At 47.2% G+C, this 27,057-nt stretch overlaps 2 protein-coding genes across 9 annotated transcripts in view; both read right to left on the bottom strand.

The window, feature by feature from the left end:
* Positions 1–1,581, bottom strand: part of FRRS1L (ferric chelate reductase 1 like) — a 36,027-nt gene extending 34,446 nt beyond the window's left edge. Inside the window, exon 1 of one of the 2 annotated variants that reach the window (XM_053575063.1) lies at positions 1,253–1,581. In XM_053575063.1, the coding sequence (XP_053431038.1) occupies positions 1,253–1,490 (238 nt within the window). In that variant the 5' untranslated portion in view covers positions 1,491–1,581. The remainder of the gene's footprint in view (positions 1–1,252) is intronic. The other variant, XM_053575072.1, reaches the window with a different exon arrangement.
* A 4,577-nt stretch (positions 1,582–6,158) lies between these two features.
* EPB41L4B (erythrocyte membrane protein band 4.1 like 4B) overlaps positions 6,159–27,057 on the bottom strand; it is a 146,343-nt gene continuing 125,444 nt past the window's right edge. For 3 of the 7 annotated variants that reach the window (XM_053566250.1, XM_053566241.1, XM_053566260.1), the window contains exons 22-26: positions 25,440–25,517; positions 18,012–18,128; positions 15,799–15,867; positions 10,009–10,154; positions 6,159–8,803 (exon numbers count right to left, since the gene is read on the bottom strand). In XM_053566250.1, the coding sequence (XP_053422225.1) occupies positions 8,734–8,803; positions 10,009–10,154; positions 15,799–15,867; positions 18,012–18,128; positions 25,440–25,517 (480 nt within the window). In that variant the 3' untranslated portion in view covers positions 6,159–8,733. Of the gene's footprint in view, positions 8,804–10,008; positions 10,155–15,798; positions 15,868–18,011; positions 18,129–19,998; positions 20,044–25,439; positions 25,518–27,057 lie in introns of those variants that run through there. The other 4 variants (XM_053566279.1, XM_053566288.1, XM_053566270.1 and 1 more) reach the window with 3 other exon arrangements.

The raw sequence follows: 27,057 nt of genomic DNA, 5'->3' as shown, positions 1-27,057 counted from the left end.
ACGTTAAGACATTTATATTCTACATGTACTAAGTTTCATATGTACCCTTGTAAGATGCACAGCAGGTGTAACCCCACCAATCACCCTCCCTCGACCCATCTTCCCCCCCCCTCTCCTCCCTCTCCCCCTTCCCCCTATTCTTAGGTTATAACTGAGTTATAGTTTTCATATGAAAGCCATAAATGAAAAAATTCTTATATGAAACTTCTGAGTACTCCCCTTATCAAGTAGTCAGTGACCTTCCTGTTTCCTCTTTCCCACTGTCTGGAATGTGATGGTAATATTTGGAGCTTAAGCAGTCATTCCGGACCATGAAGTTACATGCTAAGAATTAGAAAGAAGCCTAAGAGCAGGATCCGGGGTCCCTGGTGACCATGGAGCTCCACACCAGTTCTGGACTGCCTATTTCCAGATTTCTTCACAAGGGAGAAAAGCGTCTATATTCTTGAAGTTATTAATGGTTGCTTGTTGTATACAGCTGAAACTAACTAACTATAGACACATCCACTAACAGATGTCAGCTGCAGGGGCACACATTTCAAACCCCAGCTTGATCCTTGGTATGCCTGGCGGTAGAAAAGGGAAATCACTACTACCCAAAGTTGTACAAGTAAGAGGCTTTGCTTTCGTGTTCATTGAAGTAACTCTACAGGGAGGTCAGGGGCTGACAAATCCCCAGCCTCTGCGCCCAGCAGGCCTCAACAATGGTGGCTCACACTGGGGGATCATGAGCTGTGTGGTGACAGAAAAGAAGAGGAAGGAAGTAGGGAGCTGATGTGACCCCCTGTGATGGGTCAGTGAGCAGGAACAGACTGCTCTGAGGTGGGCGCTGGTCACTGCAAATTTAGGTCAATACAGACAAGAAGGAAATAAGGCAACATCTAGCTTTACGCTGCCCTGGTCTCTGCACACCCCAGGCCGGATGCGGCGCCCTCCCCCACTATCCCGGAAAGAGGGTGGAAGCCAGATTCTGAGATCTGGGGGAGCACAGACTCAGCACCCGGCACGGTCCACAGCCTGCGAGGGCTTGGGCGACCCTCCCGCTCGCGGCCTCAGTCTCCCCGCCTGTAAATCGGGCAGCAGGCACTGACAGTTCCGGAGGGCCCTTGCTCCAAGCCTGCCGGGGTCCGAGCAGTGCGCTCTCCATCCCAGCCTCGCTGTGTCAGAGCGGTCTCCTCTGGCGTCCTTACCACCCCCGCCCCGTCCCCGTCCCTCCGTCCCCGGCTCCAGCTCTCCCCTCCCGCAGCCTCACCCTCCTCGGACAGGTAGCGCAGGTCGTAGAATTCCCCCGCGAAGGTGCCGTAGGAGGAGTCGTGGCGCGGCACCGACTCGTCTGCGCCCGCGTTCCCCTGCGCTCGGCCCCGGGGTCCCCGGCCCCCCGGGCCCGCGCCGTCGTCGGCGGGGCTGGCAGCGCAGGCGGCGGGCCCCTCCAGCAGCAGCAAGAGCAGCGGCGCCCAGGCCCCCAGGCGCTGCTGCGGTGGCCGCGCCATCGCCGCGCTCAGATCCCGCAGCCAGGCCGCTCCGGCCGCAGCGGGGGCGCCGCGGGCGCGGGCCGGGACCGAGTTACAGCCACCGCCGCCACCGCCGCCACCGCCGCCACCGCCGCCACCGCGCGCCCGCGCAGCCGCGGAGCCGCCCGCACTCCGCCTCCCGGCCGCGGTCTGCGCATCCTCGCTCCAGCCCCGCAGCCGCCTCCTTCCTCGCGACAACCTTTCCTCCGGGCCCCGACCCTCCTTCCTCGCGGCTCCCTTCCTCCCGCCCTCCTTTCCATTCTCCCCACCTCCTGCACGTCCGTCCACGTCCTCCTCCAGCCTCCTGCAAATTTGGCCCTTCTAGTCCTTTGCTACTCGGAGTGTGGTCCGCGGATCAGCAGCATCAGCTGATCACTGAAGCTTGTCAGCATCATTCGTCTTAGACCCCACTCCAGACCCGAGATTTAGGATCTGCATTTTACCAAAATCCGCAGGGCATCCCAAGAAGCGCTCCTCGAGGGTTTATCCTGGACACAGCTTGTTAGAATTGCTGCCTCCGGTACCTTGTTCCTGCACTTTTTGGTTTATACAACCACTTACTGGATCCATTGTTTCTTGGATTATCACAGAAGGAACTTGAAATTGCAAGACCACCACTGAGTGGATATCCAGGCTGAGGTGCTTAGAGGCAGAGAGGAAACAAGGACCCAGATCTCCGGCCTGGATTCAACCCCTTCCCCTCCAGGCTCTCGGAGTGTGTAACCAGCAGAGACTGGTGTCTGTACATTACCTGCCCCCTTCAAAACGAGGCAGCTGGCTCACCTGTAGCCTGTCCCGAGCACGCCCAGGCTTTGGAAGGCCTGTACTAAGTCTGATGGGCAGGCTGAATTCTTGACTTGATTAAACCCATTCCTGCCACTTGCAATTCACTTTCAGTTATTTATTCAGCCATCCATTTATTCCCTCTAAGCACTTGCTACAAGAGGGGCCCCAGGGTTCTCTTCTGATGATGGTTGTTGGGGTGCTAACACAGTTAAACTGCTAAGCTGTTTTCTGGAAGAGACATGTACGCAATTCTTCCCACACTGGTGTTGCATAGCCAGGATTTTAACCTGCTTTTATCTACTTCTTTTTATTGCATTGTATAAACAAAATAATGATGGAGAAAGAAAAGCATATTTGTCCCAAATGCAGACCTGGAAGTCAACCTGCCTGCAGTGGTCATCGATAGTCTCCTGTGATTAGTAATCTCCATAATGCAATGAAGATTAGGTCAGGTAATAGAGGTAATGATCAACAGGGTTCAATGCTATGAATAAAAATGTATATTATGAAAATTTAATATGCAAAAAGAAACTAGTGACTTCAACCTTTCATGGCTGGGTTGGCCAGGAGATTTAAGTAGTGCTATTGAAATAGGCAGGCCTGCTGGACAGCTCAGAGAGCAGGTGTCTGCTATTGGGTGTTATCTGATGGTGAGTTGTCCAGTTGGAGTTTAAACATGTTACTCTTGACAACTGAATCAAGGTGTGATTCTTGAAAATCATGGGTTTCACTAGATTCCCCCTAATACCAGTTATTGAAAGAAATAGATCCAATTTATTGTTTGAAAGAGGTAAGATGAACTATAATTACTTTTACAAAATCAAAACAAAGAGACTTGTGAAAAAGCATAGCTTGGGGCTTGGCGCCTGTAGCTCAGTGCCTAGGGTGCCAGCCACATACAGCGGAGCTGGTGGGTTCGAACCCGGCCCTGGCCTGCCAAGCAACAATGACAACTACAACAAAAAATTAGCCGGTGTTGTGGTGGCCACCTGTAGTCCCAGCTACTCGGGAGGCTGAGTCAAGAGAATCGCTTAAGCCCAAGAGTTTGAGGTTGCTGTGAACTGTGATGCCACAGCACTCTCCTGAGGGTGTAGTGAGACTCTGTCTGAAAAAAAAAAAAAGCATAGCTTGGCATTGCATCAAATTCTAAAACACAAATGTCTGATCTAATAGATTAAAAATCTATTCAAGTATCATCCTTCAGAAATCAATCTTCCTTAAAAATTGAGATTTCTTTCTTTTCTTCTCCTTCATTCACCAGGGGAGGTATGGTCAATTTTAAATGTATCAACATTTAGCCAACAAAATAAAGCATCAAACACTGAGACTTGTGATCTCAGTGTCAATTCTCTGGTTTGGGAAACCAAAATGTTACCTAGTACTTTCTTTCTCTTTTATTTTTCTTTTCTTTTCTTTTCTTTTTTTTTTTTTTTTGAGACAGAAGACTCTGTCACCCTGGGTAAGTGCCATGGCATCATCATAGCTCACAGCAACCTCAAACTCTTGGGCCCCGTGATCCTCTTGCCTCAGCTTCCCAAGTAGCTGGGACTATAGGAGGCCACCACAATGCCCAGCTAATTTTTCTATTTTTAGTAGAGATGGGGTCTTGTTCTTGCTCAGGCTGGTCTTGCATTTCTGAGCTCAAGCAGTCCACCCACCTCGGCCTCCCAGAGTGCTGGGATTACAGGTGAGAGCCACCATGCCTGGCCTATTCTTCTCCTTTCAGTTACTAAAATTAACAGTAATGGTGCCCAAATAGAAGGCAAATGAAAACCAGACGATTCCTCTCCTGGTAAATAAGTCTGATAAAAACTCATGGGTTTTCTGTATTGTTTTACAGAGGAGAGTGTAGGGAAGGGTTTGCAACCACAGCCTACAATGAAGTTTGCAGGTAATCTGTGGATTTCAACTCTCTACTCATGTTTAAGAACCCAAGGTCTATGGCCTCAAAAGGGGCTACAGACAGTCTTCATGGGTGGCGAGAGGAGCATATGAAAGTCTGGAATAATGTTGTGATGCATGGATTTTTCTAGGGAGAAACCCATAGTGTTCATGTGTCACTCAAAGTCTATGAGCCTCTTCAGGACCTTAGAATTTATTCGAGTTCCCAATTCCTTACAGACTTAGCTGTTTCCATTTCATGAGATTCTCTCCCATCCACTTAAAATTATTTTTTGGGGGGGAGGGGTTTCTTACACTTCGGACAGGGGTCCTCAAACTTTTTAAACAGGGGACCAGTTCACTGTCCCTCAGACCGTTGGAGGGCCAGACTATAGTTAAAAAAAAAAAACTATGAACAGATCCCTATGCACACTGCACATATCTTATGTTGAAGTAAAAAAACAAAACAGAACAAATACAATCACAACGCCTCATGTGGCCCGCAGGCCTTAGTTTGAGGACCCCTGTTGATGTAAAGCCTATTCCAGTCCTCCACATGCAGAGACCCTCTGCTCCCTACCAATGTGAGTTTACTGGAGGGCTAAGAAATAGTTTGGTTTCCATTTTGAGCACATTTTCTGGGAAGAACTTTGCCTTGAACATTCTGAGACCACTGGCTAAATAAGAACTGGCTATTCAAACAAGAACTTAAGAGATGAACCAGAGTTTAAATTCAGTTTCATTTTTAAAAGAAAGACAGCACCTTTATTTTCTCTCCTTATCAAAGCCAGTTCTGTAAAACAAACTTTTCTCTGTTATAAAAACCTCCCCAAATCAGTGCTGTATCTTGGCATCTGACCAGTAACAGATTTGCCCATGCGTCTGACTGCCTACAATATATGATTTTTCTCTTTGGATTTCCTAAGAAATAAAAGCTATGACTGTGGCATTTCCTCAGAAAGTTAAGCACAGAGTTGGCATATGACCCAGCAATTCCAATAGAATTAAAAAGATATGTTTACATAAAAACCTATACATGAATGTTCATTACAATGTTACTCATAATAGCTAGGAAGTAAAAGCAACCCAAATATCTATCAACTGATGAATGTGATACATTACTCAGCCATAAGAAGGAAGGAAGCTCTGATATATGCTACAACATGGATGAACCTCGAAAACATGTTAAGTGAAAGATGCTAAGTCGCAAGAGACTAGTATGATTCCATTTATATGAAATGTCTAAAATCAGCAAATCTATAGACAGAAAGTAGATTAGTGGCTGCCAAAGCTTACAGGGGTGGTGGTGGGGACATGGTAGTGACTGCTAACAGATACAGGGTTTCTTTTTGGTGTAATGGAAATGTTCTGGAATTAGACGGTGGTATTGTTTGAGCGATATGGTGAATATACTAAAAAAGCACTGAACTGTACACTTTAAAATGGTTACAATGATGAACTTTATTTGACTTTTTTAAAAAGCTGTGATCTTTGAGATCACATGATAATTGTAGAGGTGAAAGAAAGATAGATATGATATCAGAATATTCCTGTGCTATTTGGGGAATATAAAATTCTGGGTGCATACAGTTGAGATCTTCCAAATGCTCTAGAGGACCTCACACTTTCAAACCTAAAGATCTCCCATGCAGTCTGCAATCCATACACCCTGTGGGGTGCAGAATTCCCAGACCCCTTGTAGTGACCTTCCATGCCCACCAGGAGTCTGGCCTAGTCTGGAGCCCTAGCTGTGGAATGATCAAGTCAACAAGCTGATTTTTCTCCCCTGGACGTACAGTATATGTTGCGTGACCGTGTGGTGCTGTTGTTTTCATTTTAAATACATTTTAAAAGGTGAAACAAGTCTAACAATTCCTCAGAGTCCCTACAAATCCACCCCTACAATTTCATCTTCTTGCGTCACAGGGTCAAGCACCCATCATACACTTAAGGAGGCAAATAACCAAGACAATGGCCGAAACCATGGAATCCTCTTGATTTTACTGCTTAGAGGTGAGCTGCCAAAAGTACGGGGTTTTCAAATACAATCACAGCCAACTTCTTTGTGGTCAGACTTCCAATGACATCAACCTTCAGAATCATCTGTGAACTCGGGGAAGTGGGGAAGCAGCTGGTGACTCAGAGCCTCCAGGAAACATTGGCCAAAAAGCCCATGCACCCCTCCTTGGAAGCCAGGCAAATCTGACACATGAAATACTTGGTTTCCTGGCTCCCTGGAGAAAACTTCCGCTTTGGCCTGGAGGTTTCCATCAGAAAGCAGGAGGTGGGGGAGCAGAAGCCTCAGAAAGCAGGTTAGACAAGGAAAAGGGTGCTGGGCTGGTGAGAGGGGACAGCCCCATAGTGTATAGGAACACGTTTTTTATCACGTGCAGGAGATAAGGAACAACAAAGCTGTTTTAAAAGTATAGCCAGGGAACATGGGGGCAAAAGGCCCCCAATTCCACAACTGCCCCAGATAGCTCCACTGGTAGAGAGCAGGCAACAGTAAAAAACCATCAGGGAAAAGAGAATAATATCCTATAAAAGGCCAAGCCAAGTCCAACACATTTTGACAGTTCCTGATGACATCACTGCACCATACCAAGGTACAAAAGGGGCTGATGTTTGTAATGATGACCATGACTCATCAAGAAAAGGTTAAATACTCTCCAGGATACTCTGTTTACTAAGGCAGGGAAGTGCGTAATACAGCTTAGAAAGAGTTCCCTCAAAAAAATATTAAAATTTTAAAGATTCAGCACTTAAAGGGTTAATACTTAGTTATCCGAATATTTGCTTACATACCTCATTTTACAACAATGCTCATGAATGAGGCATCACTTTTTTTTTATAGTCGTTAGTATCAAATTATTGGCACCATTCAGTTTTAAGGATAGGGACAGGAGAGCAAACTATACAATATAACATAAAAATACAGTTCTGATACAAATATATGAGATCGATTCCTCTTAACAAGTGGTCATAAGAAATGTATGGACATTTTACACACAAGGTAATACAGCTAGTAAATTATCACATGGAAAAGTGCTCAGCCTCTCTAGCAATTAATGAAATAAAACAACTTTTCAAGAACAACTATACACACCTATTAAACTAGTGAAAATAAATAAAAATGGCAAAACCCAATATTGGCAGAGCAATTGGTAAATAGAAATGCTCATACATTGCTGGTGGCATCATAAATTGTAGAGGGGATTCAAGCATTTGGGGGGAACGGGAGTTGAACTAGATGACCTTTAAGGTCTTTCCAACCCCAAAATTGGATCTTTCTAGAAAGCAATCTGGCAATATAAAACAAGAGCTATAAAATATTTCATGCTCTTTGACCTTGTAATCCCTCTTTGGAGATACTCCCATGGGAATAATCCAAAGGAAGAAGCATTTTTTACAAAGACATTCATAGCAGCACTATTTATAAGAGTGAAAAATGACACATAACCCAAATCTCTAATAACACGGAGAAGTGAGGTTAACCATGTTACATGGACAAAAAGACATTTAAATTGGTGAGAGTAGAATTTGTATTGAGGAGACAAGTGTCAGGTGTCCAAGTACAACAAGAGAGAATGATCAGTAGCTATGTAAAAATATGTGCATATTTATCGAGAAAGCTAGGGAAATAACTAAGAGGGATAGTTTGTGGTGGTTAGGGGGGCTCCTTTATTCCTGCAAAGTTGTTCAAGTGCATAATAAAAATTTAAAAACACCCTCTTGAAACTATATAAAAAGAGAACAAAGTATCTTCTGGTCAAGGTTCTATCAATAGGCTATTAATTGATCAACTTTAGAAATACTTTACCTTATGGAACACCCCAATGAATCTTGTTGATAATGAATTGTTGTAACCTTGTAAGGATTTCTAGACAATTTAAGTTTAATTTTCTACTTTGGGTTTGGTGATAAATTCTATTTATCCCAAATAATATTGTAGCCAATAAATTCACTAGTTAAATTATATTTCAGGTTAAACTGAAGTTCTTTCAGTCGAGATGATATATGAACTTTCTATTTTTAAGTTCATCGCCTCATGTCTGAATAAAAATGAATGTTAAGGACTTTATAAGATCTGTGTATTTATCAATGTAAATGGAAAAACCAGCAGTAAAGAATTATTCTCTCATTAAAAATGACTCTTTAGCAAACAGTCAAAGCTTGGTGCAAGTTTCAGTCATACAAAATCACATGGTTGAGATTGATAGCAAAGGATTCCATGCTATATTTACCCCTTGTGGTTGTTAACAGATACACACAGGTACTTCTAAAAAGGAATCCCTGTTTCCCCACCTTTTTTCCCCTAGATTTACCAAATCCTGTCTCAACTACCTTGAGTAGTAGAAAAACTCTAATGCTCAGGAGACCTAAAATAACTTTTCCCATAAAAGTCGAGCCAGAAGCTGGCTTCAACGAACCAACGGAGACCTGGGCAAACCGAGCACACAACATTTGTGTGTTGTGCTAAAGTGAGCACACGAAGCCCGAAGAAAGAAAACGGACAGAAGGCACCATGCCGTCCTCCAGGCAACAGGGGAGAATTTCACAGTTCGGTCATCAACAGTCTTTTCATCATTTTCTCTCTCTCCAGTTCCTGCCGCAGTGTCTCTGCACTAAAAAAGAATAAGTGACAAAAGAGTGAGACGAATCTTCAGAAACTGTAGGAACAAACAGCTTAAGTATCATCTCCCAGGTTCTTTCCTGATCTCAATTATAGATTTTCCTTTTTAGGCTCCACAAGGACCCGCTCCCAACATTTGCTAGCATCTTAGTGACCTTGAACTGTCTGGCTACTTATTGTTTTTTCAGTCCCACCAGACTGAGAGTTCCTCAGGAGACTGACTGGTTATTCATCTCTACAACCTCAGAACCATGGCCCAGTGCAGTGGCTCACAACTGTAGCACTCTGGGAGGCCAACGTGGGTGGATAGCCTGAGCAAGAGTGAGACTCCATCTCTACCAAAAACAGAAAAACTAGCCAGGCGTTTTGGTGGATTCCTGTAGTCCCAGCTACTCAGGAGGCTGAGACAAGAGGATCTCTTGAGCATAAGAGTTTGAGGTTGCTATCAGCTGGGCTGACACCATGGTATTCTACCCCAGGGTGACCTGAGTGAGACATTGTTTCAAAAAAATAAAAATAAAAATAAACCCCCAAACCTAGCACAGGTTTTGGGGTGTGATAGCCACTCAGAAAAAGTCTTTTAAATGAATGGGAAGATGTGTAAGGGTTAGATTTCTTTAAATCATGCTCTAAATTGATTTCCATATGTATTTTATCTCAGAGTTTAATTCAATTAACGTCTGAGGCAATGTCCTAACAAAGAATTCATTACATTTTATGTATGTATGTATATATGTGTTTATGTATTTATTTATTTATTTATTTTTTTGAGGCAGAGTCTCACTCTGAAGCCCTGGGTAGAGTGCTATAGCATCACAGCTCACAGCAATTGCAAACTCCTGGGCTCAAACGATCCTCTTGCCTCAGCATCCCAAGTAGCTGGGACTACAGGCACCTGTCACCATTCTGGACTGATTTTTCTATTTTTAGTAGAGACAGGATCTCACTCCTGCTCAGGCTGGTCTCAAATTCTTGAGGTCAAGCAATCCTCTCATCTCAGCCTCCCAGAGTGTTAGGATTACAGGCATGAGCCACCATGCAGGGCCCTTTGCAGACATTTCAACAAATACTTAACAGTACAAATAAAAGAAAAAATGAAGGAGTTGCAGATGTCACAAGCACAACGAGCCCGGAGCCTATCTATGTGCGATTTCCCGGTCACCAGAGATACTGCCACTACCTCCTGAGCAGACTAACCTGGCTGCCAGAGAAACAGGCTTCCGGGTAGTGTAAACGGTCTGCACTGTGGAGACGGTCTCTGTCAAAGGCCTCAGGGTCGCTGTTGGAATCAGCGGGGAAGACTGGCCAGGACAGCACTGTAATTTACTGTCTCGAAAGTCTGCCTGGAGAAGAAACAGAGCAGAGGAGATCAATCTCAATTTGGGTTTCATTTCCACACTGTCAGCTGCTCCCTGAGCCTCACTCCCCAGTTCTTCCTGCTATTTTTTACTACTAGCTAAGATCGGTTGCCATTTGAAGTGATTTCACTTTGTGCCAGACACCATGCTAAACACTTACATACATTACCTCTTGACACTCTTTTAAGGTAAAGACTGTATTTCATCGCCTCTTAGACACCATTAGTTATACGTTGCACCATTTTTGCATGTGCCTCAGGGAAAGACAAATGTGGCCCCTCAAACTTTGTCATGCCCACTATTGTAGCAAACATTCTGATTTCAGAGGTGTTGAAAGGTGAAAAAAATGTGTCTCTCAAAACCAATTTTATGGGGGCAAAAAACTCCAAACTGTGAGGCTCAGAGATGTAATCTACCCAAGGTCACACAGTGTTAAGAACAATATTCAAAAACTGGGTTAGCTTGTGGCAGGTGCTTGCAGGCCCAGCTACTTGGGAGGCTGAGGCAAAAAGATCTCCTGAACCCAAGAGTTTGAGATTGTTGTGAGCTATGACAACACCACAGTACTCTATCCAGGGCGACAGAGTGAGACTACGTCTCCAAACAAAACAAAACAAAAAACACAAAAAAACTAGGTTAGCCAACTCCATAACTAATACTTTTCATCACTGCAGCAGATGTTTCCAAAGTATGGTCCCTAAATTAGCAGCATCAGCATTATCTTAAAATTTGGGAAAATTGGCTCAGTGCCCATAGCACAGTGGTTACAGCGCCGGCCATGTACACCGAGGGTGGCAGGTTGGAACCCACCCCGGGCCACCAACAAGGACAACTGCAGCAACAACAAAAAAAAAAATAGCCAGGCATTGTGGCGGCACCTGCAGTCCCAGCTACTTATGAGGCTGAGGCTTAAGACCAAGAGTTGGAGGTTGCTGTGAGCTATAACACCACGGCACTCTACTAAGGGTGACAAAGTGAGACTCTGTCTCAAAAAAAAAAAAAAAGTTGGAAAAATAGGAAAGGCCCCACCCAAAGACCTTTGGGAAGGTCTGGGGATAAAGTCTAACAATGCACATTTTAATAAGACCTCCAGATGATTCTCTGGGGGAATTATGGGAAAGTTTCAGAAATACTGGTCTGGAGTATACAGCCTCATGTGGAGAAGATAATGTTGTCATTTTTATTACAAAGCAAATTGTGCTTATTACTTTTTTTTTTTTTTTTTAAACATAGTCTCACCCTGGGTAGAGTGCCATGGCGTCCCAGCTCACAGCAACCTCAAACTTTTGGGCTTAAGCGATTCTTTGTCTCAGCCTCCCAAGTAGCTGGGACTACAGGCGCCTGCCACAATGCCTGGCTATTTTTTGTTGCAGTTGTCATTGTTGTTTTTTAGCTGGTCTAGGCCGGGTTTGAACCCACCAGAAAAATGAAAAAAAATTCCATAATTCCTTACCCTTGTCATTAGTATGTTTCCTCATACTGTTCCTTCTTTCTTTTTCTTTTATTTTTGACAGGATCTTTCCCTGGCACCGAGAGAGCAATGGTTCAATTATTGCTCACCGCAGCCCTGAACTCCAGGGGACTCGAGGAGTCCTCCAAAGTAGCTGAGACTACAGGTGCACACCATGACAGCTAATTTTTAAATTTTTTGTAGAGGTGGGGTCTTGCTATATTACCCAAGCTGGTCTCAAACTCCTGGTCTCAAGCAATCCTCCCACCTTGGTCTCCCTGCATACTGGGATAATCGGCATGAGCCACCACATTTGGCTATTGTAGTATTTTTTCAAATTCAATGCATGGTTTTTGTTTGTTTTATATCCTTTTGACCATACAAGCTACATATTTTATAACTTGTTCTTGGCCCTGAACTTGGAGAAATTTAATACGTGACTTTCTGAAGAAGACACTTTTTAGGGGCTTAGGTGCCACCTCAAGGAGGCCATCCCAGCAGGTCACCATGTAATACATACAGTAACATCATACATTTGTCTAGTATGTAACGTTTTCCACAAAGAACTTTCACACATGTTGTTCTGTAGTAGTCGTGGGTGCTGTTCACCAGATAATTCCACCCCTAATGGTCAGGCAGCAAGGGGAGGAAATTCAATGTGTCATTTTAAGACCTTTCCAGCCTGATATAAGAGTAAGAAGGTCTTTTGTTTTGTCAGTGAAGTGAGCAAAGGGTTGGGCTTCTGACGCCATTTTTGATTCCTCCTGGAAAAAGAGGGAAATTTGCACGGATGGTACAAAGGTAACCGTGGGGAAAAGTGCTTGGGCCTTGGCATGAATCGAGAGAGTGGCACCAAAGTATACGAGCAGTCACTGTGTTCTTGACTGCCATGCACACCAAGTGAAAGAAAAAAAAAAAAGAAAACACCAGTTTCACTTAAGAATGGCCCCTCTACAGCAGTAAAAATTATTTATGTTATTAAAACTCAACCCTAGATACCTGTATCTTTAGTATTTATTGAATGAGGAAATGAATAGATGAATGAACAAACTTTTGTTAGATAAAGCAGGTAACAGAGGGACAGACCCAGGTTAGAAATATGCATGTGGGACAGAAATCTGGCCGGAGCCAGGCAGAGGCCTTCATACTAGATGGACCAACCAAAGTCCTCGGCTGAGTATCAGCAGAGACTCAGCTAATAGGCCTGAATACAAAGTAGAAACTGGTCTCAGGATGAAGCAAGAAGCCCAGTCACTGAGACCAGCTCCAAGGTCAATGCTAGATCACTGCCAGACCAACTGTGTCCAGAGTTTCTGAGAGCTGCTAAGCTCCCCTGTGACTGTGGCCAGCATAGGTAGAGGCCTTTCGGAGAGGTAGAAGTGGAACCTGAAGCAAGTTCAAGTGTCATGACCTTGGTGAGAAGCTTGACCATGACACATAGGAGTGAGAAAATTGGGAGCCTGAAGCCCCCAAGGTTGGCCTCTGTTGCCAGACAGCTGTCCATAACTCCCTAGTCATTATATCCATCCAGTCCTCTCTCCCCAGGTCACAGACTTGTCTATCCAGCTGCCCAGCCATTGTTGCCACCTGGATATTTCAAAGGCATTTCTCATGTGTCATGGCCAAAGGCAACCTCATTATCCCTCCCTGCCTGTGTTCTTCCAAGTTCCTTATCCCAGGGAATGGACTCACTGTCTATCCACATTCTTCAATTCAGAGATCTGACAACCATTCCTGACCTTCCCTCTCCCCCACCCAACCCATTATCCCACCAACCTCTTAAATATCTCCCCGATCTGTGCACTTCTCCCCACTTTCACCAACAAAAACCACTCTGGGCCAGGCGCTCTGCCCTCCCCCCACCGAATCCACAGAGTGGACTGTCTTGAATCCACTCTGCCTGGACCTAACTGTTGTCCCACTGTGATCACAGGGACCCTGTCCAAGTGCATCTGCCCTGTCACGAACTCCCCTGCTTAAAGGCCTGCATGGGCTTCCCATTGCTTTGAGGATGGAGATGAGAGTCTTTGTTGTGGTCTAAAGGCCAAGGGGTGGTTGTGCCCCTCCCTATGTCCCTTTCCTCCTCTCACCATCCTCCACCCCTGCCACTGTGCTTTTGACGTTCCAGTCCCACTGGCCTGCTTTTCAGTCCCTTGAATGTGTGATGACCCCATCCGCCCCAGGCCTCTGGTTCATGCTGTTCCCTCCTCCTGGTCCAGCTGTCTGCGAGCCACTCTCTTGCCCAGTTCTTAAAAGTCCAAGTGTGGTTTCTGCCATTGGCTCCCTGCTCTGCCTTGGCCCCCACCTTTTAGGAAGGGCTTCTCTAAGAGTCTCACAGCACTGCCAAGGCTGGGCAGGAGGCCAGAGTGCCCCACCATGGCCAAATGAGGGAGGTGGAGCCAGAGTTTCCAGCTGGGGAGCTGTGGCCAACAAAACCACAGGAGGGCCAGAATGAGTGTCAAGGCAATAGCATCTAACATCCTGGCACAGCCCTTGTGTCTCTGCCCTCTTATTCTTAAAAGGCAGATGCTGGAAGCAGCTTATGACCCTAGAAATGGATTGTTCTAGGAACCTGTTTTTTCCTTTGCCTAGCTTGCTGGACACCTTCCCACTTCTGCTCACCCTGTGAAACTTGAATCAGCCACCGCTCACTCTGTCGGTCTCCATGTGGCTGCAGGTGGTGACCATCATCCAGCTCATGACCCTGCCCTTAGAGCTACTCCTGGACCACCCAAGTCTATTTCGCAGATGCTCCAGAAGCACAGAAACCCTTCGGAAAGTGCCTCGGGGATCATGTGGTTCTAGCAATTGCAAACCCTGATTCCTGGGAGAAGGAGAGAATGAGAAGAAGGAAGAGTGGACCCTGGACTCCCCACTTCTGCTCATCATCCCGTAGCTTCTACAGAAGCTTTCCTTTAAAGAACGAGGTGAGTAGCTGAAAAGAAGTGTGAAAATCATCAGACGCTTCACTTTGCAGATGATGACACTACACTACTTAAATTTTTAAAAGTATTTAAACATTTGGCAGAGTTTAACCAAGCTGCCCAGTGACACCCAGAGATGTGGTAACAAGAAGCTGGTTGTCAGGACTACCGTTCTTGTTCCTTACAACACCCTGCCGGTGGAGAAACAACATTCTAATTGACATTTGTGGGATGCTCTGTGGTTGGTAAAGTACTTCCAAAGTTTTGGTCTCTTTTGATCTTTGCTTCCATTGGATACAAAGAGAACATTCTTATTACTATTTCCACTTTAAATAAGAGTAGGCTAGTACTCAGAATGAGAAAGTGACTTACCTAAGATCACACCGTTATCAAGAACCAACCAGAAAGAAATGAAAACAGGTGTTCAAACAAATATGCGTACACACACGTCACTGCAGCACTATTCACAACCACCACAAAGGTGGAAACCAAATACCCACCAAGAAATGAATTGGTAAATTGCAGTATATACATATAATGGATTATTATTTGATTGTAAAGAGAAAAGAAGTACTGATATGTACACAAGTGTGGATGAACCTCAAAATATGATGCTAAGTGAAAGAAGATGGTCACAAAGGTCACATATTATATGATCCCATTCATATGAAATATTCATACTGGGAAAATCCATAGAATCAGAATGCAGGTTAGAAGTTAGAGGGTAGAGGCAAGGGGAAAATGGGGAGAAACTGCTTAATGGGTATGGGGTCTTCTTTTGGGGCAGTAAAAATGCACTGGAACTAGATAGAGGTGGTCATCGCACCACCTCTAAATGTTACCGAGTTGTCACTTTAAAATGGTTAATTTCATGTAAATCTCACCTTCATAAAATACAAGACAGTAGAACCTCTGTAAGTTGACCACCCACGGGACTGTAACAAACTGGTCAACATACGGAGGTGGTCAACATAAGGAACTAGGCCTACTGTGCTGATACTTATGTGTGGAGCATGTCTGCTTTATGAAAATTTAAGTCAACTTAAGGAGGTGGTCAGTGTAGGGAGGTGGTTAACTATGGAGGTTCTACTGTAATTAAAAGAGGCAGACGCTAAATCCAAGCTCCTTCTCAACCTCACAGAGTCCAACCGCGATCAGAAGAAGCTGTGGACGTTGCTGTCTGGCACCCCACAGTAAAGCACACGGTGTGAGAGCAATGTTTTAAAATGCAGATCTGGTTGCTGGATCTACTTACAGTAAACTGTGGCCCTGTGGTAAAAGTATCAGGAAACGGGTTCATTGTATCAGCTGGGAATGTTTTTATCTTCAAAAAAGAGAAAGACAAGGGTGTTACTTTCAGATTAGAGAACCAAGTTTTGAATCATTGGCAGAGCACCTTTAAAACAGAACTGAAAGATCTGAAGCCCTGGCAGAGCCTTCATCACTGCATGAGGAACATACAGAGGGCCCTCGGGAGCACAGGCTGGCATTTATGTCTCTCTGTGTCTGCTGCTGGACTGTAGGGACTGGGCCAGAAGCGTGACAGACTGGAGTCAAAGGCATCATGCCTGTCTGGCCCTGGAACTCCCTCACCAGGGTCTGCTTGGGCCTTCCAGGTGTGCTGGGTCCCAGGCCTTGACTCCCAAGAGGCCACAATTAGGGCAGATATAAGGGAAGACGGAGCTGCCCAGGGTGGCTTCTGATGGCTTCTTCATAGCTATGGGGAGTGGCCAAGAGGCTGCTAAGAGGTCACATCCCAGGACATTTTCTCTCGTCGGGTACCAGGTCAGGGATGCTGGGACAATTAAGCCAGAAAGTATTCCCTTGTCTAATCACTTGAGTTCTTGCACTCACTTCCTGTCCACTTTGGGCAATAGAGGGAGACCACAGGGAAACTCCTGAGGCTTGCAAGAACCCTGTCCTACAGCCCCTGGGGACAGAAGGCACGGTATACAGTGGTGCCCAGTGCTGGGGGTAACTACAACACGGAGCTACTCTCAAAGAGGCTGGTCTATCACAGTGGCCAACAGACCCTTGGCTTCCATTTCTTTCTCTTTGATCATTCTATCTTTGGCCTCCTGGGGGCCTTGGGAATTAGGAGGCTTATTTCTTCAAGCCAGTTGAGGGCATGCCAGGAAACCCAGGGGCCTGAGGACTCTGACCCTCACTCTGCCTGCAGCCCCTGGGCTGTAGAAACTGCCTGCACACCTACTGGTGGACCCATCCTGTGTCACCCGCTGGCAGAGGACAGCAGCCAAGACACCAAGGCCACCACTGCCCAGTGGCAGCAGGCTTTGTATCTTGCCTGTGGACACTGGGAGAGCTCCACCAATGCTCTTAATAGGAGATTAAGAACACATTTGCCCAGACCCATGTGGGCCAAATGGGTGCAGCAGGTCTCAACCCACGTGGGGAGTGTCTTGCAAGGCGCACTGACATGTCCAGCCCACGCCTGCTCCTCTCTCCCCACATCTCTTCCATCTCCTCAAACATCTTAAAAGTGCCAGAATACAGATAAGACTCCCAGACCACCGTGAAGTAGAGGGGAAATGCAGTTTATTATTACCATAAAGGAAGATAAAAGCAACCTCAAAGAACTGTTTTATACCTGCTATAAAAAAGCAAATATATCCCGACAGTTACGCTCCGTGTTGCTCAGGTTATGGCAAAGCATATTCTCTCTCGGCTGACGGCACTGTCAGCACAACCACTTCAGGAAAGGAGTAAAAGCCAAAGTTACAATATTTAGTACAGCAGGGTCTAGCCTCAAAAATAAAATACCTGACGCCAAAAGTTATATGCGTTCTCCAGAACAGTGACAGCCTGGAAACAAAGCCCATATCCTGCGGTGAAGAATGTGTTAGTAAACGGTGGACCATTTGAACAGTCATGGAATGTGGTGACAGGACAAGAGAGAGACCACACAGCGCTGAGTGAAAAGAGAAAAAGGGGCGATGATAGGGCTACTACGCTTTAAGTATCTAAGATTACAAATGAAATGAAAAAATAGAAGGAAGCATGCAAAAACTAAAAAAAAAAAATTGTACATGTGATTCCTTTCCCAGCGTCAGGTAGCACTCCTGTCATAGCATTTGATAAATAGCAGGAAAGACAAATGACAATTTTTCATTTTCAATACCAATGCAATTTAAGAGTCGACCTGGTGAGTACCAAAGCATAAATCTCTCTCTGGGAAAAGCATCTTTACTCATCAAAATTCTAGGAAAATAATCTCTTCCTGGGTCTTGAGACCTAAAGGCAAAGGGGTAGGATCATAGCCGTGTGTCCCACTTTGAGCAGGGCTGGCTGGACTCCAAACTCTCCATCCATCCCGGGGTGAGAGCACCTGTCAGTGGCGCTTCCGGAGGCCTGGCACTCCTGCACACCCGTGGGCCTCCGCCTCGCCTGGTGGGCTCCTGCCCACCTCACCTCTCCTGGCCAGGCCCCTCTCCCTGCCAGGGTACCTACCAGCCTCGTTTTGATTGGAGGGTACATGTAAACTCCAGTGGTCTCTTCCTTCATGGGGAGAGAGAGTGGAGGAGAACAGCGAGAGTGGGCACAGTGGGGGTTGCTGGCGGGCTCTGCCTGCTCACGAGGAGAGGAGAGAAGGGGAGGAGGAGGTGGTGAGAGAGGGGGAGGAGGAAGAGGAGATAGGGGAGGGGAAGGAAGAGAAAGATAGCACAGTGCAAGACGGATCTAGCAATTCCAGACTCTTCTCAAGCCAGCCTCACCCACAGCCTGTTTCCAGCCTCTGGCAGCTGGCTCCTGGTACAGCCCTCCCCCTCCTCTCTCAGCCTTCATGCCTCCTATCTGGCCCTCATCTGTCTTCTCCAACGTCTGAGCAGAGGGACACGCCAAGACCCCATTCCCGGGGCTGGCATGTGGAGGCCATCCCTCGTGGCAACTACACAAGACTGGGGTGGCTTCCTGACACGCCGTTGAGGGTTCTGAAGCATTGCCCAGGCCAAGCCAGAAAGAGCGCCATGATGAATTAGTGATGTCAGCCATGGGAGTGATGTGAGGAGCGGCCACACAGTGGAAAGCGCTTTCCTCCCGAGCCAGGTGCCTTCCCGCACTCTGCTAAATAAGGGCACACATTACAGTGTGCAGGGGAGTGATGCCAAGAGACAACACCGGGAAAGAAATATATTGGGGGGAGGAACATGTAATCCAGGACTGCATCTGTTTAGCTCTTTGTTCTATGTTTTCAAAAAATAACACTGGCCTCGACCCACCTCCCACAGCCACAGGCCCAAACCTTGGCACCTTGTATTGGCACTGGGCACCATGCTACTTAGCTGGAGAACATGAAGCAGTATGAGAAAACTGTCACACCATGTGGGAAACCCTGGGCCATGATGTGCACAGCAGAGGTCCAATAGCTCATACTAGTGAGGATGAGGATGGTGAACAGAGGATGTTTGATGTTAGGAGAGCAAGCTGCTGACTGGGTTAGTTTCAGTTTCAGGGAGGGAACATTCCCTCCCTAGGGAACAAATACACACATATTTTAGCTTAAGAGAATTTCCTTAAATAGTTGGTATCATCCTGCAGGGAAGAACAAAATACAGCCCCTGGGTAAGTTTCATTGAAAAATGATTGAGAAAATTGCAGGCCTCTCGGCCTCCTTAAATTGATCTAACTCTGTCCTCTTTAGAATTGCATAGTCCTGGACAATTACCAAAGGGCTTTTACAACCATTATCTCACAATGATCTTCACAACAACCTTGTTTTACTATTCAAATTTAGGAGATGCAGAGATGGCTTTTGCAAAGTCTAAATCTGTGGTTCTAGACCCTCTTTGTCGACTGTTTCTGAATTCACTCTTCAGAGATCAGTGAATCTGTATTAGTCACCTGCAGTTAAATTTTACCAGCCTACTTCAAATCCTCCCATTGATCTCTGGAGTCCTCGGGATAAATCCTACCCGCTCTAAGGTAGGGTCTGAAGCTCACTTCACCACCTTCCAGGATGGGTTCCTACCAATGCCCCAGGACATCCATGCCCTACTCAGAACCAACTACTCTGGGGACCCCAGGCTAATGAGCCTGTGCTCTTGCTTATAACAACAGGCACTCAATGTGTGTTTTTTGAAGGAAATACAACATGGCATAAATGACCAAGAAACATGGTCATACTGCCCAGAGGCCAAAATGTATCCTGGCTAGCAGGGTCTCAATTGGAGACCATAATGAGTAGCTTAAGGCTTGGCCTTAATAGCCCTGGGACCCCCACACTCTGGACTTTTGGTAAATGAGAAGGAAATAACACACAAGATAGGATACTATTTTGAAACACCGTTTTATTCTCTCTCCTGGTATTTCCTTTCTTCCTTGGGTCCTTTCCACATCCAGGCAGCTATATGCTTCTATATATACTTGGCTTTGGAGTTCAAAATCTGACTCTTGGGGGAACAGAAAGATTCTTGGCAGATAAATGATGATGTTTAAAATGTATAAGGCTTCTTCATCATCCAGCTACGCAAAGGAGATTACTAGTCTGCGGATAGGGGAGAAAAGTCAGAGGGAGATGACGGAGAGGTGGATGAGGGTGGGTACTGAGTGAAGGGGCCCTGTGTATCTCTCTACCTGGGCTGAGGCAGGGAATGGAGAGTAAGGAAAAGCGGGGACCAGAGCAGAGGAGGTGGCAGCCCCAGAATGACCCCAGGACAGAATGGTGTCCAACATGCAAGGATTCACACATCCCAACATGACAGCGATTTTCACACCCACCCAAAAGGGCCATGAAAGAAGCAGAGAGCATCCCGGGTATATTGGCAAACAGACGGCATCATGGACTAAGCGGGCTTCTCTCCACCTCCCTGGGGAGCAGAGATGAAACCGCAGGGAGACAGAAGGGGCACGATTGTGTTGGGACTAAGCTTTAGCACTGCTGGTAGAATAAGGTTCAAAATACAAACTAAGTTACTGAGCCTGGTGGGAACCCAGTTCTTCCTTCTATGCCCTACACAGCCTTCCTTGGGTCAGGCCCATGTCCTTCCTGACACACAAACTTTGGACTAACATGCCATGGCCTAGAAGACACCTGGGTTTTGATTGGCTTGGCTTTGCAGTTGGGTGAAGTATGGGGATCAGACAAGGATAGGCCCAAAAGACAGAGTCAAGAACACAAAAGGCACAGGTGTTCATGGTCTGTGTCACCTGGGGTGGGAAGCTGACTTGGCAGAGCTGGAGTAGAAGGGCAGGACTCTGCCTTCAGTTTCTAGGGTCAACTTTACTAGTAAATGAATGCCCCCGCCCCACCTCCCCTTGCTCAGTCAACAGCAATATCTCATGCACCTGCTCGCACTCACACCCCAAAGAAAATACCAGATGGAGAACGGGTGCCGTCTGGGCTCACTTGCCTCCTTTCCTTCCCACCCTCATGCCCCACCTCTTGCATCCCAGGCAGAAACCCAAAAACTCAAATTACAAAAGCTGCTGCATAATCTGTGAGCAGGAAGATGACGTTGAGCCGTGAAGGGTGCAAGGCGTAAGATTGCTAAATTGATCCCTAATAAAAAGAGTTGGGGATTAGAGAAGAAAAGGTTGGGCAAAGGAGAGAGAAAATGCCACAGGAGCAGAGTTGCAGAGTGTTTTTGTGGCGAGTTTGAGAATGAAAGTCCTTAGAATCATGCAGGATAAAAGACAGTGGAAAAGGAAGCAAACAGAGATTCAAGACGTATTAGCAGGAGGTATTAGTTTACTTTTCTTTAATGTGTTTTTGAGAGTGGTCAATTCAAGAGCAAACCTTTCTACTGCTCTTCTGGCTTTTTCTATTATTCTACTGGCTCTTTAGACTGTGCTTCTTTGAAAACCATTCCACACAAAGACTGGGCCACAAGGACTAGGCTAGCTTTGATAGTGACTTGGTGGAAGCTTGCTGAATGAAAGCGAGAAATCCTGGCCTTATTCTCCTCCTTCCAGTTCCCTGCCCTCCACACACTGGCCTGAGGAGCTGGAACAGTTATAGGGACCTTGGGAGTCTCAGCCACTAGGAGGTACAGGTTATGAGCCTGGGAAGTGACTGCCCAGAAAAAGTGTTAACTGAGGAGGGGTCATCCACTACTTGTGTGGTGAGTATCCCCTGGAAGTTGGACAGTAATCCTGCAAAGCTGCTTTCCCATCTGATAGGAAGGGCTCATGGGAAGTCCCAGTAGAGCAATCCCAAAAAACCATGCCTTGGCCAGGGCGGTGGTTCTTGCTTATAATCCTAGCACTCTGGGAGGCCGAGGCAGGTGGATTGCTTGAGCTCACGAGTTCAAGACCAGCCTGAGCAAGCACAAGATCCCATCTCTACTAAAAAACACTTGCCAGGCATCATGGCAGGTGCCTGTGGTCCCAGCTACTCAAAAGGCTAAGGCAGGAAGATCTCTTGATCCCAAGAGTTTGAGGTTGCTGTGAGCTATGACACCATAGCACTCTACCCAGGGTGACAGAGTGAGACTCTGTTTCAAAAAAAAAAAAAATCTATGCCTGATCCAGGCTGTCTTTCAGACCGAGATTCCTGAGCACCTCCAGACTCATGCCCTTCATGCCTGGGCTGTGTGGCACAGGGATGATGCGGCCGGAGGCTCTGACCAGCTCTGCTACTGGGGAACTGGCTAACAGGGAAGGAAAGACATATTGCTGGTCAGGCCACCAGGGCCTGAGCTCCAGTCCTGGCTCTGACACAGTCTTGCCATGTGATCTGGGACAAGTGTCTGCCCCTGTCTGGGCCTCAGTTTCCCCATGTTTACATGAGGGACTGGATAAGATGGTCTCAAGGAAGTGTTCCAGTTCGCAGCTGCGTCCAGGTGGTAAGAAGTCCTGGTCACAAGTCAGGCATGGGGGCTGCCCTTGCCACGCTCTGGTTCTGGCAACTTCCTCTGGGAGCCCCTCTGCAGCCCTCTCCCATAGAGTCCAGATGCTCAGCCACAGCATGTTTTGATGCTAACATGCTGGTGTCCATGAGCCCTGACTAGGAACAAGTTTCCCAGCCCCAGACCCTAAGTCTACTCTCTCCCCATCTGCCCTCCAAGACATGGATCCTCCCCATCACCCCAACAATGAGGTGAGAGGGCTGGGCTTGCTCCTGACACTGGCAGGAGGAACAGAGGGGAGAGAAGAGGCAGAGAAGCAGACGGCTGGAGTCCCCTCTTCCTCTCTTGGGCCTTCGACACTCACAGAAACAGGATTCTAAAGCCAAAGTAATGTTGAAACCAGTGGTTCTGAGGAGAGCCTGGATGAAGTGTGCCCTTGCTAAAATGCCAGACCTCCATTCCTTCTCCCTGGGGCCTGAGTACAGCACTCATCCCTCAGACAGATGGGGAATTCATCCTGAGGACACACCGTCACTGCCAGCTTCAGCTGCAAAGGGCAAGCTGGGCCCCAGCACAGTGCGGGCAGCTCCGTGGTCCTGTGCCTTGGCAGAGCAGCACCTGAACCCTGTTTCGGAGCAAAGTCAGAGCCGCCCAGAGATGAAGGCAGGGTGTCCTGGGGAGAGGGAATGAGCTTCTTGCTGCTGACAGGGGCACACCCGGGGGCTAGGCAAGCGTTACACCTCGGAGCGGAGTCTCTGCCAGACGCTGTTTCCTTTCTAATCTCAGTCTGTTGTGTTGAGACAAAGAAAAGGCCATTTAAAATCTATAAGTAATTAAATCTACAAGCTTGGACCTATAACACAGTGGTCTTAAAAGGAAACCCATCACTCCTGTCAAAGCCATGGTGTGTGTGTTTTTTTTTAGTAAACTGACTCTAATTCTCAGATCCACCAAGACTTTTGATAAATACATGGTACCTATTTCATGCTGTGCTTTCTACCTAGAATGTCTTGGTCCATATTCCTCACCTAGTGAAATTCCTACTTAAAAACCCTGATACCACGAGCCTTCTTTCCCCGAGTCCTCCCAGACAGGGCTAGACACTGAGTCCCACAGATTCATACAGCCTGTCTTGGGGCATATTTCAGCAGCCTGGAAGTTGCCCACAAGCCTAACTCGGAAGGACCTTCCTCCACTGGTTTCTGTTCCTGCCAGGTATGTTTCTCCAGCGAGGCCCTGGGAGCTTAGACTCTTCCTCCTCTTTCACAGGCTCTCAGCTTGTATTGTAGAGGTTTGCAGGTCCCTTTGGAGGATACTGTCCTCCAGCTAGACTGGATGTCCTCAGACTGCTGCTTGGGCTTCCGCCTCCCACAAGAAGGCCTTCCTGGGATGTAAGGCCTCAGTTGGGATATGCAGTTGGGACACTGATGTGGCACCAGGCCAGGCCACCTAACTTCCTGTTTCTTCCTCCATGCCCTTTGTTCTGCCCGCCCCCTCCAAGCATGGTGAGTGCTTTAAATGCACCCATTCCCCCAAGCATTGCTTTTTTCCTGAAGAGGAGACCAGATGAGCCCAGTGTGATGCTGACAGCATCAGGAGAGGAGCCAGGACACCTGGTGCCAGCTCCAGCTTGGCACCTGTGTGATGACCCAATGTAGGGATTCAGTTTCCTATCCCCAAAGGGGTGATGAGGTGATGCAGAAAGGGCCTCTGTTTCTGAGTCCCCCTGTTTGAAAGGCAGGAAGAAGGGTCCTTCCGTCTGTGAACAGTCTTGGCAAGCTGTCTAATGAGAGCCCATGAATAAGTCTACTACATTTACTTGAACATGGGAGGGAGATAACTCTGGGAGTTCCCAGAGCAGGGGTCACCCGTGGTCAGTTCTCAGCTGTGTATCCAGAGCTGCTGCCTAGAAGCTTTCACGCTGTACTGACTCCCCAGATGAGAAGGACAATTACATAAAGCATTTCCATATGCCAGCTGCCCAGGATCAGTGAGAACTCCTAAAGGCTGCACGGCACTTTGCCCCATCTGTCCTCTTTTGAAAGCCTTCCACGATGCTTCCCACCCACCACACTCCTCCTCCAGGAAGCCATCTCTGAATGACTCCCACTTCTGGCTTCTCCCTGAGCATCTTGTAGGAAGCTACTGTTTATCTGTGGCTGCTTATCAACCTGATTTTCCCTCCAGCCTCAGCTGCCCTCTCTATCCCCAGAGCCAGGCACACAGCTGACTGTCAGGAGTCTCGGCTTGAAATATGACTTACAGTCCAAATATGTGGACCATGATGTATGCTCAGGTACACTCAGGTATTAGGCTGAGCCCAGCCAGAGACACAACCAAGTTTGCCTGGGTCATCTAATAATATCAGGAACACCTGAACATCTTTGTGGCGCCTTCTACGCTCAAGGGACTCTCTCTTACTCTCATGTGATCCTTACAGTCCTCCTGTGAGGCAGGGCAAACAATGACAAGAAGATGGGGCAGTGACTGTCCACTGACAAGGCTCTTAAAAAGGGGAGCAGAGATTGGAGCCAGGTCTAGCCTGTGTGACTCCTGGTCTGGTGTTCTGTCCCCTAAAAAGCATTTCTCACCAGCAGAAGTCCCATGAGGGCCACCAGTCCTGAAGGGAGACCTGTATGTAGAGGATTGATGATGACAGGAAGTGCAAGGGCCCTGGAAAGCCCGAGTGCAGCCTGGACCCAGGGCCCCAGACAGACAGATCACTGGAAGCAACAGCAGCAGATGCCTCAATGGTGGGCATGCAGGGCGCAGCCCAGGAAGCTGAGAAGCAGAAACTGGAGCACTGAGGAGCTCTCTAATGCTGGAGGGGCAGCAGACAGGTGGGGGTCCCACCCCTGAAATCACCCTTGGAGCAAGGGAGCACCTCTTCTCCTCTGAAGGGCTCTGAGCAGCAGCGGGTGGAAGGAAGGGGAACCAATGGTGCCTGAACCCCGGATGAAAGCTGATCCCTGAGCCTCCAGGACTAGAGGAAGAGCCTTCCCAACAGCAATGCCCACCTCTGTCCATCCATCCCACTGCCAAGATGTTTTTGTGGTCTGTGGCTTTTCTGGTTTTAGCAAAATAGGAAGTTTACCAGAGGAGTGGCTTCTGTGAAATCCATCAGAAGATCACCTGGCTCCAAGGTAAAGGCGCCTCCTCGGTCAGAGGGGCTCTAGGAAGGCAGACAAAAATACCCCAGTTAGTGATGGCACTGAATTGACCATGGAATTCTCCAGAAAAGGCAGAGGTTCCCAACACTGAACTCATCAGCATACTAATCCCCTCATGTTCCCCTAGCTCAAAGTGTTGAGACTGAATCCCAATTTTTCCCGAAAATGCCTTAAAAAGAAGTAAGCTTGGATTTGGGGAACTATCCTTTTTAAAGCTGAAAACAACTTTTCTTAAGTGTGCTGAGTGCTCTTTGACTTCTTGGGGTAGGGAAAACACTTTAAAGAGTCCTCTGAACGTATAAAGAGAAAGCAAAGACTTTGGGCTTGAGCGGGAGTTTCTACTGGCCTTCAGCCACCAAACCGATATGCAGAAAAAGAGGGAAGCTCTTCAGGGTAGGTGGGTGGAACCTTGAAAATTATTTCTTGCTTTTGAAAAACATTTTGTCCTTCTGCTCTGGGCTCTGAGTGGAAGGGTCAGCTGTTGAGGCAGAAAAAAATGAGTCCTGTCAACTTGGCACCAGCAGGGCCCCGTGGAGAGAGACGGCCAGGAGAGGGAGCCCTGCGGCCTTCAGATGCAAGCTGCCTCATCCTCCCCCAACTCCCTCCAGTCTTGTAAATATTTCAGCCTGGTTTTAACACAGTATGGGAAATATAGTAGAAACCTGAGCCTGTACTTGGGACAAGGCTGTGGAGGCAACTCCCCACAGTGGAGGACAATCCGACCTGAGAAGACAGCAGGTGGCCTACAGAGGGATGGGGGGCCTCAGTCTGGGCCAGTCTCTGGCTGAGGAGTGTCAAGGGTTCCTATGAGGAGTGCGGAGGTATTTCCAGGGATAGCCAGGGAAGCGACCAGGGCAAACACTGCCCTTGGTTTTGCAGGAGAGGGTGGAGCCTGTTACTATTTATCGGTTACCAGGAACTGTGATTCCTGAAGCTGCAGAAGCCCTGGGCATCCAGTTTACATGAGCACTTTAACCTCCACTGGACCTGACACTGGCCCATGAGCTGGGCAAGGTAGCAGATCTTATTCCTAATTTCAGGAGGAAGAAACTGAGGCTTGAAGAAATGAAGGCTTGGGAAACTCTCTTTGAGCGTGAGATGGAACGGAGACCCTTCTCAGGGGCCCGCAGGGGGACCCCACCTCCAAGCATGGAAATAAAAGAGAACCTTGAGTCCCTTCAGGGGAAGTTCTGGGCACCTGACTGGCTTTGAAAAGTGAAAGAGCCACCTGAGAGAACAGTGGCCCTCCAAGCAAGCCAGAGGCACAGGTGTTTGGGTTCCCTGTGGAAACTAAAAGATGGCATCTTCACATATGTCCTGGAGTTGTTTCTCCGAAATCCCCACCAGATGGAAAATACAGATAAGGGGGGAACTGAGGAATTGAACTCTGACCACAATTCTTTTTTCTAAGCCTCCCTAAGGGGCCTGCCTGGTGAGCAAGCCACATCTATCTTAACATTCCTTTCAGCTAATCCAGGAATCTCTGAATCCACCAATGACCCGATGACCCCTCGCCTTTTGGAGCCAGGCCAATATATAACC

This window comes from Nycticebus coucang, chromosome 2, assembly GCF_027406575.1.
Source record: "Nycticebus coucang isolate mNycCou1 chromosome 2, mNycCou1.pri, whole genome shotgun sequence".
Taxonomy (NCBI): Eukaryota; Metazoa; Chordata; class Mammalia; order Primates; family Lorisidae; genus Nycticebus; species Nycticebus coucang.
This window is presented reverse-complemented; position numbering and strand designations above follow the sequence as displayed.